Genomic DNA, 18,002 nt, shown 5'->3' with positions numbered 1-18,002 from the left:
AATCAATTCCGGGCCTTTGAGAAAAACCTTGGGCAACAATTCGAGCTTTGTATCTCACAATCTCGTTTTTCTCATTACTCTTTCGTACAAATACCCATTTGAACAGGTCTCACATCTATAGGTGTGAGTACTATAGGTCCAAATACCCATTTGAATTGTATTTTTCCATTTACCCCAATCGTGTCTATTTTTACATTCAATAACAGACCTTGGTTCGGGATCTCCATCATTTTCATCCATGACATCACATGCCAGACTATATGAGAATGCATCATTGATTTCATCATTCCGGTTCCATTGTATACCTGTATTGGCATAATTAATCGAAATTTCTTGTTTTTCCTCATTTTGTATTTCTGGAATACATTCCTCCATTTTGGGGTCATTTTTTTTTCTCTGCTCCTTTTCTTTTCCGAGGATTTTTATCTTTGGAACCGAATGGTCTTCCATGCTTCAGGCGTGTTGTGAATTCATGAGTGACTTTATTTTCAAAATGTCCTTTTGGGACATCAATTTGCGCGGGAGCATTTGCAGCTAGAATGTATGATTTAGTCACTCTCTTAGTGTCTGTAAACGCATCAGGAAGCTGATTTGCAATACCTTGCAAATGTACAATCCTTTCCACTTCTCCTTCACAGTCTTTTGTGTAAGGGTCAAGATGCAATAATGTTGGTACATACCAAGTAATTTCCCTTTCCAGTTGGTTTCTTTCTCCCCCTAATACTGGGAAATTTTCTTCATCAAAATGACAATCAGCAAAACGTGCTGTAAAAACATCACCAGTTTGAGGTTCTAGATACCTAACAACAGATGGACTTTCATATCTCACATAAATTCCAAGCCTTCTTTGAGGTCCCATCTTTGTTCTTTGAGGTGGTGCTATAGGCACATAAATAGCACATCCAAAAATTCTCAGATGAGATATATTTGGTACTTGACCAAATGCAAGTTGCAGAGGGGAGTATTTATGATATGCACTTGGTCGGATGCGAATTAATGTAGCAGCATGCAATATTGCATGACCCCATATTGAAGCAGGGAGCTTTGTTCTCATTATCAATGGTCTAGCAATAAGCTGGAGGCGCTTGATTAGCGATTCAGCTAGACCATTTTGTGTATGTACATGAGCAATATGATGCTCAACGTTAATCCCAACTGACATACAATAATCATCGAATGTTTGGGATGTAAATTCACCGGCATTATCGAGCCTGATTTTCTTAATTGTATGATCAGGAAATTGAGCTCGTAATTTGATTATTTGAGCAAGTAATTTTGCAAATGCCATATTGTGAGTTGATAACAGACAAACATGTGACAATTTGCTAGAGGCATCTATCAATACCATGAAGTATCGAAATGGACCAGATGGTGGGTGAATAGGTCCACATATGTCACCTTGAATACGTTCAAGGAACGTAGGTGATTCTGTTTCAACCTTTCCCGGTGAAGGCCTTATGATAAGCTTTCCAAGAGAACAAGCTTTACATGGGAAAATATTACCTTGAGGGATCTTCTGGCCCTTCAATGGATGCCCATGTGTATTTTCAATAATTCTTCGCATCATAATAGAACCAGGATGACCCAAACGATTATGCCATGTCGTTAAAATTGAAGACTCAATGACTTCCAAATTTGATTCTATCGTATTTATATATGTGTAGTGCAATCCAGTAGGGAGCATAGGTAGTTTTTCTAAAATTTGTTTCTTTCCGAATTTGGATGTCGTAAGACACATATATTTTATGGTGCCTTCAGTTATAGACTGAGTATTAAATCCATGAGAATATATGTCATTAAAACTCAACAAGTTTCGTTTGGATCTCGGTGAAAATAAAGCATTATTTATATTGAATTATGTTCCATTTGGCAGTGTGAAATTTGCCTTACAAATACCTTCAATCAGATCTACAGGACCTGATATTCTATTCACAAAATTTTTCGTTGGCTTTATCATTGAGAAAAACTTTTTATCATTCAAAATAGTTTGCGTTGTTCCACTATCCGGTATGCAAATTTCTCCAGTACCAACCATTTGGTTCGCCTCACAATTTGCTTTTTCCATATGATAACTTCAGATTAAAACAAAAATAACGTTAATGAGAAAGACGTACTTATATTATATAATACTTATGTGTTACATAGTCTTGAAAAATATTACACATATTATACATATTTATATTTAAGTAGCTAGGTAAAATATTAGACTTTGCTTCATTCCCAAGCATGGGAAAAACATACATGCATCATTAATCTAGCAGTCTTTTATGAAAGCAGCAGAATCAGCAACAGTGTGCGCAAGATCACCATCGAAGTCGGAAGCATTAAGATGAGTGGAGTCATCTAAAGGTTCTTGGTCAATAAAGTTGACCTCCATTTCTTTCCCCTTCAAGGATGCTTTATATAGATTGCACAAATGTTGAGGAACACGGCAAAGTCTAGACCAGTGCCCTTTTGTGCCACATCTACGACAGACATCTTCACTACCCTTGGAAGTACTTGGGTATTTTCCCTTTTTGTGGGGATAATCGTGATTCTTTTCATCTTGCTGCTTCTTATGATAATCTTTCGTGGTATTGTAAGAATGGTTATGATTATAACCACTTCGACCACGTCCGCGACCATGACCACGACCGCGACCATGACCTCGACCTCGTCCTCGTCCCGGAATATAGTTTCGCTGTTTAAGTTCTTCGGAGTTGACAACGTTTACTTCAGGTATCGCTTTTGAACCAATCGGACGGGATTGGTGATTCTTTATCAGCAATTCATTATTCTTCTCTGCGATTAGAAGACAAGTGATTAGTTCAGAATATTTCGTAAATCCTAGAACACGATATTGTTGTTGCAAGGTTACGTTCGATGCATGAAAAATGATGAATGTCTTTTCCAGCATGTCATAATCTGTCACTTGGTCTCCACAAAATCTCCGATGAGATATTATTCGGAATATCGCAGAGTTATATTCGCTGACTTTTTTGAAATCTTGGAATCGTAAAGCGTTCCATTGATCACGATATACTGGAAGCATGATCTCATTTTGGTGAAAATATCTATCCCTCAACTCCTTCCAGAGTAAACTTGGATCTCTGGTGGTGAGGTATTCACTTTTAAGTCCCTCGTCAAGATGTCGACGAAGGAAGATTAAAGATTTTGCCTTGTCTATATTTGACGAGGTGTTTTCCTCAGAAAGTGTTTCCAGTAAACCCAAAGATTCTAGATGCATCTCTACATCTACCTTCCACGGCATGTAGTTTTGGCATGTGATGTCTAGAGGACTGAAATTGAGCTTGACGAGATTTGCCATGATGATAACTATTATGAAATATAAAATTTCTTAGATTAATAATTAAAGACATATAAGTCTACAAGAATTGTAAGGAATAAAAATAAATACATGAATCCAAACATTACTACAACGAAATAAAATTCATTCGGTGGAACTTCTATGGTAAAAGTATAAGCATTAAACATAACAATAAATATGGCAATAAAGACTAGTAGTAAGCCATACATTTTGAGTTTGAACCGAAAAAATAGTATGAGATGCGAAAAATATGTATGAGGTAGAAGAAAATTTGAGAGTTTTGTGTGGTTAAAAATGAGTTGAATAGATATGTATTTATAAGGTAAAATATAGCCGTTATATTATCGTTAGGTATTTATTAATTTTGTGACAAAAATAATTGTATTTAAGTATAACAATGTGTAATAAACAATATGTGGATGTACGAGTATTGAATTGACATAGCTAATCAAAGTAAAATATTAAGTAGAGCAGTTAAAATAAATTTGCAATTAATAGCATTTTTCTATAAGGTGGAGAGCCTCCTGTATATAGAAAATTGATATTAATTACAAGTAAGATGTAGTTCACATCACTTTACTATAAGGAGGCAGAGCCTTCCATGTGTATAGTACTATGATGTTATACATTAACGAAGTTAAAATATTGTAAATCACATCATATTACCATAAGGTGACAGAGCCTCATGTGTATAGTAATCTGCTGTTATACAATAAATAATAGTTATACGAGTTCTAGTGTTTAGAGTATTATACCTCTGAGTTGATCTTGACGAGAGAGATCGTGCTGATAACGTGTTATGAAAACAAAAAGAATAACTTAAATCGAAAACTCTTTAAACACTTATAAGGTAGGAATTTTAGAAGAGAGATTACAGAAGTATGGAGAGTAAATTGTGGAGAGAAAATGAAAGAGTGAATCGTAGAAATTGGGATAATTTTCCCTTCATCATACTCATGTATTTATAGTGAAAATTTGTGTACATTAGTCAATAAGTTAGGTGTAAGGTAATTAATTATTTACCCATATTTTTGACTTATGAGCATACCAATTATTTACAACAAGAACATCAATTGATTTTATAAAAATTGATGTTTCAATTATTTAGCAATGTCAAACTATAAATTTGGCTATTAACCTAATGAACCCTAAAAAATTACGTATTGTGTGAAACATCAATTTTTATAAAATCAATTGATGTTTCACACAATACGTAATTTTTTAGGGTTCATTAGGTTAATAGCCAAATTTATAGTTTGACATTGCTAAATAGTCAAGGTTTCGTAAATCTTAGATAAATAACCAATTTCATATATTTACAGACCTAAATCTTAGGTAAATAGTCACTTTCATTTATTAGGTCACGTCATCTTCATGGCTATGTACCTAAGATTTATGAAACGTTGGCTATATAATAATTTCAAACATTTTAGTTAGCTATTTACCTAATTTTTTTATAATTTTATGGGTCTTTTTAGGAAAATAGCCAATTTAAACATTTGACATTGCTAAATAGCAACGTTTTGTAAATCTTAGGTAAAAAGCCACAAACATGATTTGACCCTATCAGAAAATTTTATTCTTTCCTGGTTTGTCCCTCCTTTTTATTTATGAAGTTTTATTTAAATTTTGATTATTAATTCGGTAGTTTATGTAAGGCAATTTTTTAAAATTTGAATTTTAAATTCTCTCTTATATTTTAAAAAATATAGCAAGCAGTTATTTTTACATTATTTCGTGGATTCTTAATAGCATATCAATGCCCAAAATATACACATCAATTATTTTTATGATTTTGTGTTCTTTAAAATCGTAGTTCACATTTATACGTATTAATAGATATTTACAAAATATTTACAGTTATTAACATATATTAACTGATATTAACACATTTATTATATGTTTTTATTTGAATATTTGGCAGTTATTCATTTAAATTTGAATTGTGTTATGTGTTTAGATTTAGAAAGTAATTATTTAGTTGACTTAATCGTGTTAAGAGTCATTATTCCCAAAATTATAGCAAATAATTATTTTCTACATAATTACGTGAATTGTTGAAATCATATTAGTGCCCAAAACATATGCAGTAAGTGTTTATACTATTATGTACACCTATTTAAAACTGATTACAACTATTATAAATTACATAAATTTACAAATTTTTACAGACGACACAAAACTCTCTATAGAGACTCAATATGCTTATTCCGGGAAGATCGTAACTGATCTCTGTCATTCGCTCGATAGAGGCGTGCCTCTCCTCAATGAGCCTATGTCGGGAATACTGTAACCGCCATCAACCTCGTCGGATCCCGCAGTCCTCGCCCTCTATCTGTCCTCGTCGGATCACGTAATCCTTCGCCTCAACCCTCGACCTCGGCCTCGTCAGATCTCGCAGTCTTCATCTCAATCATATGCTAGGAAGACCGCAACCGGTCTCGTCGGATCCCGCAATCCGCGCCCTCCACCTCAGCCCTTGGCCTTGTCGGATCCCGCATTCATGGCCGCCATCGCCAAGTGGTACAAGACTATTTTGTCGCGAAAAACAGAGGAAAAACCAAGATTATTGATCACTTGTGCTTTTCGCCGTCTCTAAGATTCTAGTCGGCGGTGAGTAATCTTCGTCTCCTTGTTCTTTCTCTTCTTTTTTTTTTCTTTAGAAGTTCGTCGTTCCTAAGATTCTTCTCGGCGGTGAGATTTTTTTTCTCCGATCGTCTTTTGTTTTTTATTTATTTTCTTTGAAATCTAATGAAGTTGAATAAAGTTTAACGTGTGGTAATTGATTTGATCAATTAATGTCCTGATTTGCGCAATCTTTACCGATTTAAATTGGTTTTTTTTTAATCTAAAATGAAAACAAAATCGGTTTTGGGCGGGGGTGGTATATGAATATTCTTGTAAAATTACGCTTGTAAATAAAATGTAGTGGCTATTTACCTAAAATTTACGAAATGTTGGCTATTTAGCAATTTCTAACGTTTAAATTGGCTATTTTGCTAATTATTTGAATTTTTATTGCATGCCTCACAAAATTTTTATTCTATTTTTAATATCTTGTTTTTCTTATTTGCATCCTCATATTTTCTAATTTTATTTTATATTCTTATTATAATTAATTTCGTCTTTTAATTTATATTTTCTTTCTTCATGTTGTTCAATAAGTACATAAGAAAATTGCAAGATTCTCATGCTATAAATTTAAGTATGATTATTTCTGGAATTGATTGAAATATGAGTTTCAATCTTTATAATATTAAATTTTATATTTTTTAAAAGTTCTAAACTCATTTACCTTTTAAATATATTTCATATATAATTAAATTCACATCTTAATAAACATTTCAAAATATGTATTTTAATAAATTTAATATGATTAATCATGGATATTTTATGTATATTAAAATAGAAAATGTTAATCTTTTTTATTTTAACATGAGTCGTATTTTTAAATTTTATTCTTATCTCTTAATTAAAAACTGTTAATAATTGTTCTCGGCATACACTTATATTTCACAGGAACTACACTGACTTGCACGTGGGACCCACCATGTATTAGACATCATCTTTTCTTCATAGAAAAAAAGCCAATATTGCTTTGTGCAAAGTCACCATGTATTAGACATGCAAAGTCACAATCTTGTTCTTTTGTCTTTCTTCTTCTTCTACTACTTTCCTTTTACTATCCTCACACCATCTTTTCTTGTGCATAGAAAAAAAGCCAATATTGCTTTGTGCAAAGTCACCATGTATTAGACATGCAAAGTCACCATGTATTAGACATGCAAAGTCACAATCTTGTTCTTTTGTCTTTCTTCTTCTTCTACTACTTTCCTTTTACTATCCTCACACAAAATCTTATCTGCGCTTCAGGGAGCGATCGAGATATCGCCGATCTTGATAATCGTCTTCTCACAGATTCTCGGAGGCGTCTGGATGAGCTCAACCATATAGCACGTTGCAAGAAGACCTACAAAGTGGACCCCACAAACATACGGAGCCATCAGAGAATCTCTGGAAATCACTGCGAATTAATACAGCTGGGATTTAGGGTCGTGGTAAATTGTTTTACCTTTACATATTAATCGCTGCGAATTTGTTTTTGTTGATGCAGAAACCTGAAGTCGAAATTTTTAAACTAATTACCTTCCATTTACTTTGCATAAACTAACTTCACAAAAAGTCACGATCTAATAAGCTTTTCTTTATATCAGTTGATATTTTTGGAGGTTGATCACTTATGGCTTCTTCTTCGAGTACCTCTGTAAAAACATACGATGTCTTCATTAGTTTTCGAGGCCCGGACACACGCTGGGGCTTTACCAACACTCTTCACAAAGCCTTAGGCGATAAAGGAATAAAAGTGTTCATAGACGAGGATGATCTCAAGAAAGGAGACGAGATCTCGCCTGTGCTTCTAGAAGCGATCGAGGCATCGGCGATCTCGATAATCGTCTTCTCAGAGAACTATGCCCAATCTCGATGGTGTCTGGATGAGCTCAACCACATCGTCCGTTGCATGAAAGAAGATAAACAGCGTGTTTTACCCGTGTTCTACAAGGTGGAGCCCAGGAATATACGCCACCAAAAGAGAAGCTTCGAAGTTGCATTCTCAGAACTCGAAACACGCTTCGGACCCGACTCAGAAAAGTTGAAGATGTGGCGGGAATCTCTGAGAGCCACTGTTAATTTATCCGGATTCAATTCAGCTGACGCGAGGTGAATTGCGCGTATTTGATATCGTTGATAAATGAATTCAGTTGTCATAAACCTTAAGTACAGCTTTTAAATGATTTTTTCTATTATCATTGTGATTATTAAAACACAAAATTACAAAAGTTTTATTACCCAAAAAGAAAAAAAACACATTATTAGAGGAGGTCAAATTAGTGATTATTTAGAGTATATTCGATCCAAATATTTTGAAATGCAACACAATACTCCATTTTTTTAATCTAAATTCTTCATTTATCTCTCTCTCTCTCTCTCTCTCTCTATATATATATATATATATATATATTTAATTTTAACAACTTTCTATTCATTAATTATTGTTCACATATATTTAACCTTTATATTTGTATCCAAATATGATATATATATATATATATATATATATATATATTTAAGAGAAACTGAAAAATATATTAAAAAAGAGGGGAAAAAGAAAGCGTCATCTAGAACGAAGCAAAATACAAACTAGATAGCACTTGGCCAATCGTGGGATAAGACAGCTAAAACTCGAAAAATCAGAATTTAGAGTAGATATCCAAAGACCAATACTCCTGAAAATACTGTCCCAGAGATATTCGAGGTGGAGATATATAATATTCTATATGAATTTACAAAAATTTTGTGGTTCTCATATAAATATGAAGTCATATATATTGTGATAATTAGGCTATAATATTAAATGAAGGACGCTATTTGACTAATTCATATAGTTTTTATTTTTATTTTTATGATTTAATTAATTTTACAAGGTTTGACTATTTTACAAATCCAAAAATTTTAATTGGCTATTTAGTCGCAAAACCCGGTTTTTAATGCATATTCATTTTACAACGAGTAATAGATGTCTAGTTTTTTTTTTTTTTTTGGTAATTTAATATTAATTAATATCTTTAGTTACTCATAAGGGTTTTTCAATAATGACCCTAAAAGTATAAAACATTTATATAGAAAATAAGTATAAAATAATTTAAAGGTTTGATAATCACTCATTAACTTTGTAAAAACAAATTTCGATGATATGTTTATTGATTACTGTTTATTTACATTTTTCAGGTCCGAGGACGAGTTGATAAAAGAAATTGTTGAATATGTCATGGAAGAATTAAAAATGATACCTTCTACTTCTAGTTATGATACAAATGGTCTTGTTGGAATCGATAACAATTTGCATGTTATAGAGCCATCTTTATGTGTCAACTTAACGAACAAGGACACTCGTGTCATTGGAATTTGGGGAATGGGCGGCATCGGAAAGACAACAATCGCCCGTGTCTTGTACGACAAATTCTACAATCGATTCTCCGGTTTCTATTTCCTTGAAAACGTCAGAGAGGAAGTTACGAAGCACCAATCCTCGGACCTGCAAAAGAGAGTTTTCTCGGAACTGTTGAAAGAGAAGAACTTGATACACGTCACTCATCGCGAAAAGGATAGACTCCGCCAAAGGAATGTTCTTTTGGTCCTTGACAATGTCGATAACGTAAAGCAATTCGACCTTCTGGCCATAGATCGTGAATGCTTCGGTCCAGGTAGTAGAATTCTTGTGACGAGCAGAGATTCACAAGTGCTCAAGGTTATCAAAGCCGACAAAATACACGAAATAAAGGACCTGAGTTTTGGGGATGCTCTTCAGCTCTTTCTCTCGAAAGCTTTTGGTAAAGAAGGAGATGAATCTTCGGCCAAGAGATACTTGGAGTTGGCAGAGACAATTGTCGAGAAATATGGAAAAGGCAATCCGTTGGCTCTCACGGTTTTGGGTCGGCACTTGTGTTCAAGGAGCGTCGAAGAATGGGAAAGCGAAATGGAGTTACTTGACTCAACTCCAAACCATGAAGTCCAAGACATACTGAAAGTGAGCTACGACGGGCTGAGCAAGAACAATAAGGACATGTTTCTCGATATTGCCTGCTTCCTTAAAGGTAAATATAGGAATGAGACACAAAGAATGCTCGGGTACAGATATAAAGGAGTACTTGCGGGAATCAGTGTTCTCATTGGCAAGGCTCTCGTAACTGTGAATGACCGCGGTGAGATCTGGATGCATGATTTGATCCAAGAAATGGGCCAAGAAATTGTTGCTCAACAATCAAATGATCCGGGGGAGAGAAGTAGATTGTGGTCTACATCAGATATTTGTCGTGTCTTGGAAGAGAATCAAGTAAGTCGTGCTTATGATCCGTTAAACTTATTTGAAGCAAGTACATTGCACTTTTTATCATATAATAATTATGTGGTAATTTTTTCTTTGAACTGTGATCTGATCAGGGGACACAAAAAATTCAAGGAATTCTCTTGAAGTGTACGTCACCATCTGAAATTACAGATTCATTGACCATAAGCCCTCTGGTCTTTAAAGAAATGCGTGATCTATGGTTTCTGGATATTGATCCTTTGGATGGAAGAAAACTTTTGTTCCCTAAAGATCTTCATTTCCCTCCCGCTACGCTGAGATATTTCCGGTGGAATAATTGCCCGATGAAATTGTTGCCACATAATTTTAATCCAAAGAATCTTTGCGAGGTGGCAATCCATGGGAGAAAACTTAAACGGGTTTGGAACCCCAAATACAAGGTATGAACCCTAGACACAAGTACTACTCATTCGTACCGATTTTTTTTAATCAGTAAGATAAAAATGTCTTCTAAAAATATAAAATTCATTTTTTATAAACTAATTATTTCTAAACAAGTCTCCATATATTTCCTCCTCGAAACTAAAATATATTAATTATTCCGCTGCAACGTGCGGGTCATACTGCTTGAGTTTATTAAAAGTGCACAATTCGAACACATAGTGAATTTTGTAATAATCCATTTATAAAGTATCTATTTATTCAATATTAAACTCTAAATAGCTGTTAAATAATTAACGTATTTTCATTTGGTGTATAAAATAGTATCACTAAAGTATGCTATAGAGACATGTTATTGGTTCGAAACGCATTTTTTTAAAAGTGTTATGAATATAAGCTAATGAAGGGGCCACAAATGCAACCATCAAGAGCTCAAGGAGGTGAATGCGAAAAATAATAATAATTAAAGACCAAAGTTAAATTATCTCTAGGTGCTAAAAAGACATTGTTCTTTCTAATCACTTGAACTGCGTTGGCTTTTCACATTAATCACGATTTACTTTTTCATATAGGATTTGCAAAAGTTGGAAGTCTTGAATCTCAGTGGTTGCAAGAGCTTGAATGAACTCCCAGATCTCTCTCGCAGCTCAAACCTCACGCATTTAGATCTCAGTTATTGCAACAACCTGGGTGAACTCCTTGATTTTTCTCGCAACTCAAATCTCAAGCACTTGGATCTTAATGGTTACGACAACCTTAGTCAACTCCCGGATCTGTCTCGCAACTCAAATCTCGAGAGGTTGAGTCTTAGTGGCTGCAGTAGCTTGAGTCAACTCCCGGATCTCTCTCGCAACCCAAATCTTGAGTTCTTGGATCTCACTAATTGTAGCAATCTTAGTCGACTCCCAGACATTTCTCTCAACTCAAATCTCAAGCACTTGGATCTTGATGGTTGCAGCAACCTAAATCAACTCCCGGATCTGTTTCACAACTCAAATCTCAAGCACTTGATTCTCACTAATTGCAACAACTTGAGACAACTTCCGGATCTCTCTTGCAACTCAAATCTCGAGCACTTGAATCTAACTGATTGCAACAACTTGAGACAACTTCCAGACCTCTCTCGCAACTCAAATCTCAAGCACTTGGATCTCGATGGTTGCAGCAACCTGAGACAACTCCCGGACCTCGCTTGCAACTCAAATCTCAAACACTTGATTCTTACTAATTGCAGCAGCCTGAGACAACTCCCGGATCTCTCTCGCATCTCAAATCTCGAGCACTTGGATCTAACAAATTGCAGCAAGTTGAGTCATCTCCCGGACCTCTCTCTCAACTCAAATCTCAAGCACTTGGATCTCGATGGTTGCAGCAACCTGAGAAAACTCCCGGATCTTTCTCGCAACTCAAATCTTGAGAAGTTGGGTTTAAGTGGTTGTAGTAACCTGAGCCAACTCCCGGATCTCTCTCGCAACTCAAATCTTGAGCACTTGGATTTCACTAATTGTAGCAACCTCAGTCGTCTCCCGGACCTCTCTTTCAACTCAAATCTCAAGCACTTAGATCTCGATGGTTGCAGCAAGCTGAGTCAACTCCCAGATCTCTCGCTCTGCTCAAATCTCAAGTACCTAGTTCTCGCTAATTGCAGCAAGCTGAGTAAACTCCCGGATCTCTCTCGCAACTCAAATCTCGAGCACTTGGATCTCACAAATTGCAGGAACTTGAGACAACTCCCAAAATTCTCTCTCAACTTAAAGCTTAAGCACTTGGATCTCGATGGTTGCAGTAACCTAAGATAACTCCTCGATCTCTCTCGCAACTCAAATCTTGATGCAAAAGGTCGATTGCATCAACATAATTGCAGAATTTCAGAGTAGAGTTTTAGTTGGGAATCATATAATGATATCATAATAACCGAAAAGGTACTTACTTCTCTTTGTTTTTAGACATGCTAAAACAATTTTAGTTTCTTACAAAGATAATCTCCAATAACAACTAATGCTCTATAATGTACTAAAACATATATTGAGGTTTTAACTCCATTACAGATGCTTTAACATCGATTTATCTCAGTTGTGCCATGTTCATGAAGTTGACTTTTTGCTTTTGAGGGACGAAATCTCGAAGTGTTGCTATCAAAGTGAGGGATCTTCGGTGACCCTGGTATCAACGGTAACCCGAGTTTCACAGGCTTTACGACGTATGCCATGTCAATCAACACTGGCTCTATTGAGGACCATGTGAATGGGCCAGCGACTCGGATTGGATCCTCTATCTCAACAGTTTGAAGTCTTTCAAAGACACGAAAGCCAGATGGGAAAATGTGGGCTGTGCTGTATGATTGAGGCTCGTATAGTATGTTATTACAGTTCTTTTATGTTATTACAAGTTGGGTTCATATAGAATGTTAAACATATTTCCTCAGCAGCAAATCATATATATAGTACAAGTACGGAGTTACATCTGAAGAAATAAAGAGAAAAGAGTCGGAAGTGAGAGAGAGTGTTCCGAGACTTTGAATGTTATTCTTTCTTATTTGATATGAAATTGTATCACCTATTTATACATATGGTTGATCACGCTCAAATTGTTCAATCGCTAAGCGGTCGTTGGTAGCACAAAGAAAGCGAAGTCGTATCCACGAGGAGGCTAAAACTGAAAATGAAAACTAAAAACAAACGTGAAGTGGTAAATGAAGTATAAAAATGAAAAATATTGTTTTAGAGATTAAAAGGTCTAATAAAATCAATGAGAGGAAAATACAAGGCGTCGGGTTACTCAATTGCTCCGTTTACCAATTACCAATACGGTTCCACACTTATAACTCAATTACAAGTTTCACATCCCAAACAAGTAATCGGAAAATCAACAAGATCAACCAAAAAAACTCATGTATTAATTTAAGAACAAACTCTTTCAATTAAAACTGTGAATAAAATCTTGTTGACTAAACCAAAACGACGATATATCAAAGTGATTATAACGCAGTAAAGAATTAGTCTAACACAATAATATTCTTTTAAAAAATTTCATAGGCAATCCCTGACGAGTTAAAAGGCTATAGCCTTGCCCCTGCAAAGATCTCCTTCAACTACAAACTTTTTCAGAAGCATCATGTGGGCGACATCAGGAAGCCCCCTCAATCCAGCTTGCCCCATGCTCGCTTCAATGATCCTGATGCCCCCTCTGTGCCTCCCTTGTCAGCCGATGTCAGGAAGTTAATGGCTCTCGCTATCATGGATGAAATCAAGCACCTTGAGTCTGTTATCGCCTCTTCGTCAGAAAAGAAAATTTCTCTTGAAGCTACTCTCGGTAGGATGCTGTCTGCTGATCCTGCTACTTCCTCTCGCTCTAACGCATAATCTGTCTTTCAGCGTTCTTTTTGTTTTTCTTTTGTCTATTTCCTTTCCTCTTGAACCTCCCCTGGTATGTAATATTGTTCTCCTTTTTGTCTTTGCTTGGCAAAAAGGGGGAGTAATACTTTGATGAATCTTAAACTGATACTCCTGCTGTATGCATTTTGAATGTCGTTCATTGCTTAGTTGTCTTCTTTCCTCTGTCAGTCACTGTGACATGAGTGATATAGCAGTCGAATTTTCTTGTGTGTTGCTCTCCTCTGTCAGTCAAGATGACATAAGTGACTTTGCAAGATGATTGGTTGTTTTGCTGCTCAGATTCTCTGTGAAGGGTTTTGCCTTCTCAAAGCCAAATGGGGAGAATGTTGTTCCAAGGAAGTTGGGTTTTTGGTTCAGGCCTTGGTCTTGTCACTCATGTTGTTTCAAGCATCTCGAAGAACATATTTCTGCTCAAGCTGTGTCAGCTCGTGTTGTGGCGTCGCTGACAGCTTTTTACTGTTTTCAATGGATGCGTGCCATCTGGCTTTGTTTTACATCAAAGGACATTCTCTTGGTCTGTCTCATATAAAAGAAACTGCAAAAAAAACCCTTTGTAGGGTTACTGACTTTCACGCCGAAAAACACATTTGTATAAGAGGATTTTGTGTCTTAGGTTTTAGGAGGGTCGTCTCCGGCAAGAAAATCTGACCTCCTGCTTGTATGTATTAAGTGAGGTTCCTTGACACACCTAGTGATTGCTAAAGTGAAAAGTGAGGGGATCTCAAATCTAGGGGGAGCCTAGATTAGTAATAAGCTAAGTTAGTATTGGAGGTAGGAATAGTGGAAGGTTATCATCCATTGTATTCCGGTTTGTACTCATACTTTCGTTTAGTGAAATTACTCTTTTCACCGGGATTCACATCCCCCCAGAGTAGACAGTTGAGGTCGAACTGGGTTATCATTCGTGGTGTCTTTTATTTCTTGCTGTGTTGTGTTTATAGGTGTTCTTAATCTCTCTACAACATCTTTCAGTTTGATAAAACCGTGAATCTGGACTTTCAGTGACCTTGTGCATGAATTTTAATTTCAACTTAATGCTTAAGAAAGTTAGGTTGTTAATGCGCCTAAATTGAATTATTGTAATACATTCCTTGGCTAGAGATAGCTAGGCTGTTACCGATTCATACATACGTTCTTATATTTAATGGTTACCTTATTTTTAGGATTTGAGATCGAGAGATAAAATTTCGGCATAGGTATAGGTTGCTACCCGAGAGAGATTTAGTGCTATTATTATATGAACGTGACTAGCAGAGTATGGATATTATAAATCGTGCATGAACTCCGTGTAATTCAAACCGTTAATTAGACTCGTGAAACAATAGTCTTTACATTCGCATAACCGTAAATCCATCTTTTAATTGCTTGTCTATTTAATTTTCTTGTCAAAAATTTGTGACAACTTTTCCTCCATCTTTTAAATTCAATTCATTCTAGTTGACTTACTCATTAATCAATTTTTTTCCTCGTGGGATCGATACCCGTACTTCTAGTACACTTTACTACATGGGTGACACGTACGCTTGCATGTATAGGTTTTTTGCAACAATCGAGCGATTTCTCAGACCTTAACTAAGTTGGTCTGGCTCCAGTCGCTACTTGATGAGCTACAAGTTCGTCCTACATATACGATGGTGATTATCTGGTGTGAGAACTTGGGTGCTGGTTCGCTTGCCCTGAATTCCGTCTTTCATGCTCGCACGAAGTATATTGGAGTGGATGTCCATTTCATACACGATCTTGTTTCTAGAAAAGAACTTGAGGTTTGCTACATTCCCATGGAGGATCCTTGGCGGATATGTTCACCGAAGTCGTCTCTGAAGCTCGCTTACACGATCTCTGCACAAGATTATGCCTTGCCGATGAAGACGCCTATCCAGCTCACGAGGGTGTGTGATTGTAAGCAGTACAGCCAGCATCCCAGCTCAACTACAACTCAGCAAGACAGAGCGATACACACGCAGCCACGTGTAGAGCACACGCTCTAACTAACGATCATGTGCATTGCAGACTCTGTAACTAACTCAACATCGATAGCTTAATATATAAGCTACTTGTAATACGTATAGCTAAATTAAATCAACAATCAAAGAACGAATTGTTCTTGATTCAAACACAATTCTCTTTCTTCTTAGCATTTCTGGTTCTTCTATGAGTCTAATTTTAATATTGTGAATTTTTTTCCACCATGTGACATACATCGTCCTCAAAATTAGGTGTTTTATCACCAAATTAGGTTAGCAATTCTCGGTCTTTTAGTATTTTACTAGTTGCGTATATTTATTGCGCTCTTACATTATTCAATAAGACATATGTTTCCCAATACCAAGTAGCATAAAGTTCATGCAAGCATCTTACTACTGTCTTGTTTTATTTGACACAACTTCGCAAGAAGAGTTCTTTTGATTATTTCAACTCAGAAGCTGTTTGATGATTTCAACTACTCGTATATAAAATAAGAAGGGAACCATTTAGGTACTGAATGTAATACGAACGTATACGCATAAATCATGTACTAAAATATATTTCCAGGTAATACGTTTGACGATAGGAATTGATCAGCATTCTGAACTTAATTATACCTGCCAGCACTAATTAATTTTTTTCTGATGCGACCCACCACCATAAAGTGTGGAACAAGTTGAGAAATATATATATATAAAAACAAAATGTTAGATCCCACTAGTATGGAAAAAAAATATATAAAAAAATGTCTAGAAATATTTTGGTTTGAATAAAATTTATTTAATGTTTGTTGACCTGAAAAATTAGTACAACAATATCTCACAAAAGACACTAGGTACCGAGAACGTAGTTATGAGAATTCCAAGTGTTTAGGCAAGATTTTTCCAAATGACAGACTAATCTCGTAGAATAAGAAAGTAAATGAGGATGTTGAAAGATGAAAATTATGGCTTGTGTGCTCGAAATCAAAGTGAAGTGTCTTTTCCTTTATGTCCATCTTCTATTTATAGACGTCTTGAGTCGAGTACGTGGGGTGATCGGTCCCACGTCTCCGACGGTTACCAAATAACCACTCCGAGTTCATGTGTGTAGTGGGTGGTTGTTTTTCGTGCTTTCTCGGTATAATTGTTGAGGTGAGTGTTTATCTTTGTTTCGATTATGTACACGTATTTATTTTGTTTTGACAAGTCTTTAATTTATCGGCTTCTCTTCTCTTCGAAGTTCTGCTAGGTATGGATCGCTTTTGACTTATGAACGAATCGTTCCTTATCTTTCGTGAATTCTTGGACCTATTTGACTCGAACTCAGTGTTGGACGCATCTTATTCCCGGGACTCCGAGTAACCTCCGCGGCAAATCCGAATTATGAGAGTAACAAAGTTTTTTTTTAAGATATTTTAATTTTTCTGATAAAAATATCGATACGAATGAACACTATTTATGTTTAGGGTCCAATCTCTTATTTTTTCTTTTAAAAAAAAGTAAAAGTTTTTTTTAAAAAAAATCACAAAATACTGTATATTGAACAGTTGTTTTATGAGCGTCCACCCTTCCTCTAATTTATATAACACTACTTTGTTTCAATAGGTATCTATGCATATCTATGTATATTTTCAGGGTAAGACGTTTGACTACATGAATCGGTCAGCATTATGAATTCAGTTCTACCATCAAATATAAATTATGTCAACTTCTACTTTGTAGCTTTAATATTATTTTACTTTAATTTTGTGGCCACAATTAATATGAGATGTACGTAGTAACTTAAAGTTCACACGCATCTTATTGAAGTTTCATTTTTTTTATATTATAAAAATCAAGTTTACAAATGTAATTAATTAAGTATTATATTAACTCAACTATCATATAAAATAGCTAATTTTAAATCACAACATATTAATATATCCGAATTGATACACGTAGCTTAAAACTAAAACCTACACATTATTCAAACATAAAAACATTCAGAAAGTCACAGATCCGCATGTCCTATAATATCCAAAGACGTTACAGAGTAAATTTTTTTTTTT

General features: G+C 35.3%; 2 protein-coding genes across 2 annotated transcripts; one reads left to right on the top strand and one right to left on the bottom strand.

The window, feature by feature from the left end:
• Positions 1 to 2,254: 2,254 nt before the first annotated feature.
• Positions 2,255 to 3,307, bottom strand: LOC149394086 (uncharacterized). The gene has a single exon (XM_089618257.1). The coding sequence runs from the start codon at positions 3,305 to 3,307 to the stop codon at positions 2,255 to 2,257; it is 1,053 nt and encodes a 350-aa protein (XP_089474383.1).
• Positions 3,308 to 7,101: 3,794 nt separating this feature from the next.
• On the top strand, positions 7,102 to 13,159 carry LOC149394085 (disease resistance protein RPV1-like). The gene is made up of 6 exons (XM_089616395.1): positions 7,102 to 7,365; positions 7,522 to 8,026; positions 9,095 to 10,199; positions 10,307 to 10,612; positions 11,186 to 12,535; positions 12,687 to 13,159. Exons 2-5 carry the CDS (start codon positions 7,548 to 7,550, stop codon positions 12,410 to 12,412), a joined length of 3,117 nt encoding a protein of 1,038 aa, XP_089472521.1. The 5' UTR covers positions 7,102 to 7,365; positions 7,522 to 7,547; the 3' UTR covers positions 12,413 to 12,535; positions 12,687 to 13,159.
• The last annotated feature ends 4,843 nt before the right edge of the window (positions 13,160 to 18,002 follow it).

Source organism: Urtica dioica, chromosome 6 (assembly GCF_054948205.1).
Source record: "Urtica dioica subsp. dioica isolate 48M chromosome 6, U.dioica_male_clone48M_v1_H2, whole genome shotgun sequence".
NCBI lineage: Eukaryota > Viridiplantae > Streptophyta > Magnoliopsida > Rosales > Urticaceae > Urtica > Urtica dioica.
The sequence above is the reverse complement of the archived record's forward strand: the minus strand, read 5'-3'. Positions and strand labels throughout refer to the sequence as shown.

Excerpts from the sequence above, each read along its gene's own strand:
- LOC149394085 (XM_089616395.1), top strand. The coding sequence starts at position 7,548 with ATGGCTTCTTCTTCGAGTACCTCTGTAAAAACATACGATGTCTTCATT. Across the intron at positions 8,027-9,094 it reads TTCAATTCAGCTGACGCGAG|GTCCGAGGACGAGTTGATAA; the intron begins GTGAATTGCGCG and ends TACATTTTTCAG. Across the intron at positions 10,200-10,306 it reads GTGTCTTGGAAGAGAATCAA|GGGACACAAAAAATTCAAGG; the intron begins GTAAGTCGTGCT and ends TGATCTGATCAG.
- LOC149394086 (XM_089618257.1), bottom strand. The coding sequence starts at position 3,307 with ATGGCAAATCTCGTCAAGCTCAATTTCAGTCCTCTAGACATCACATGC.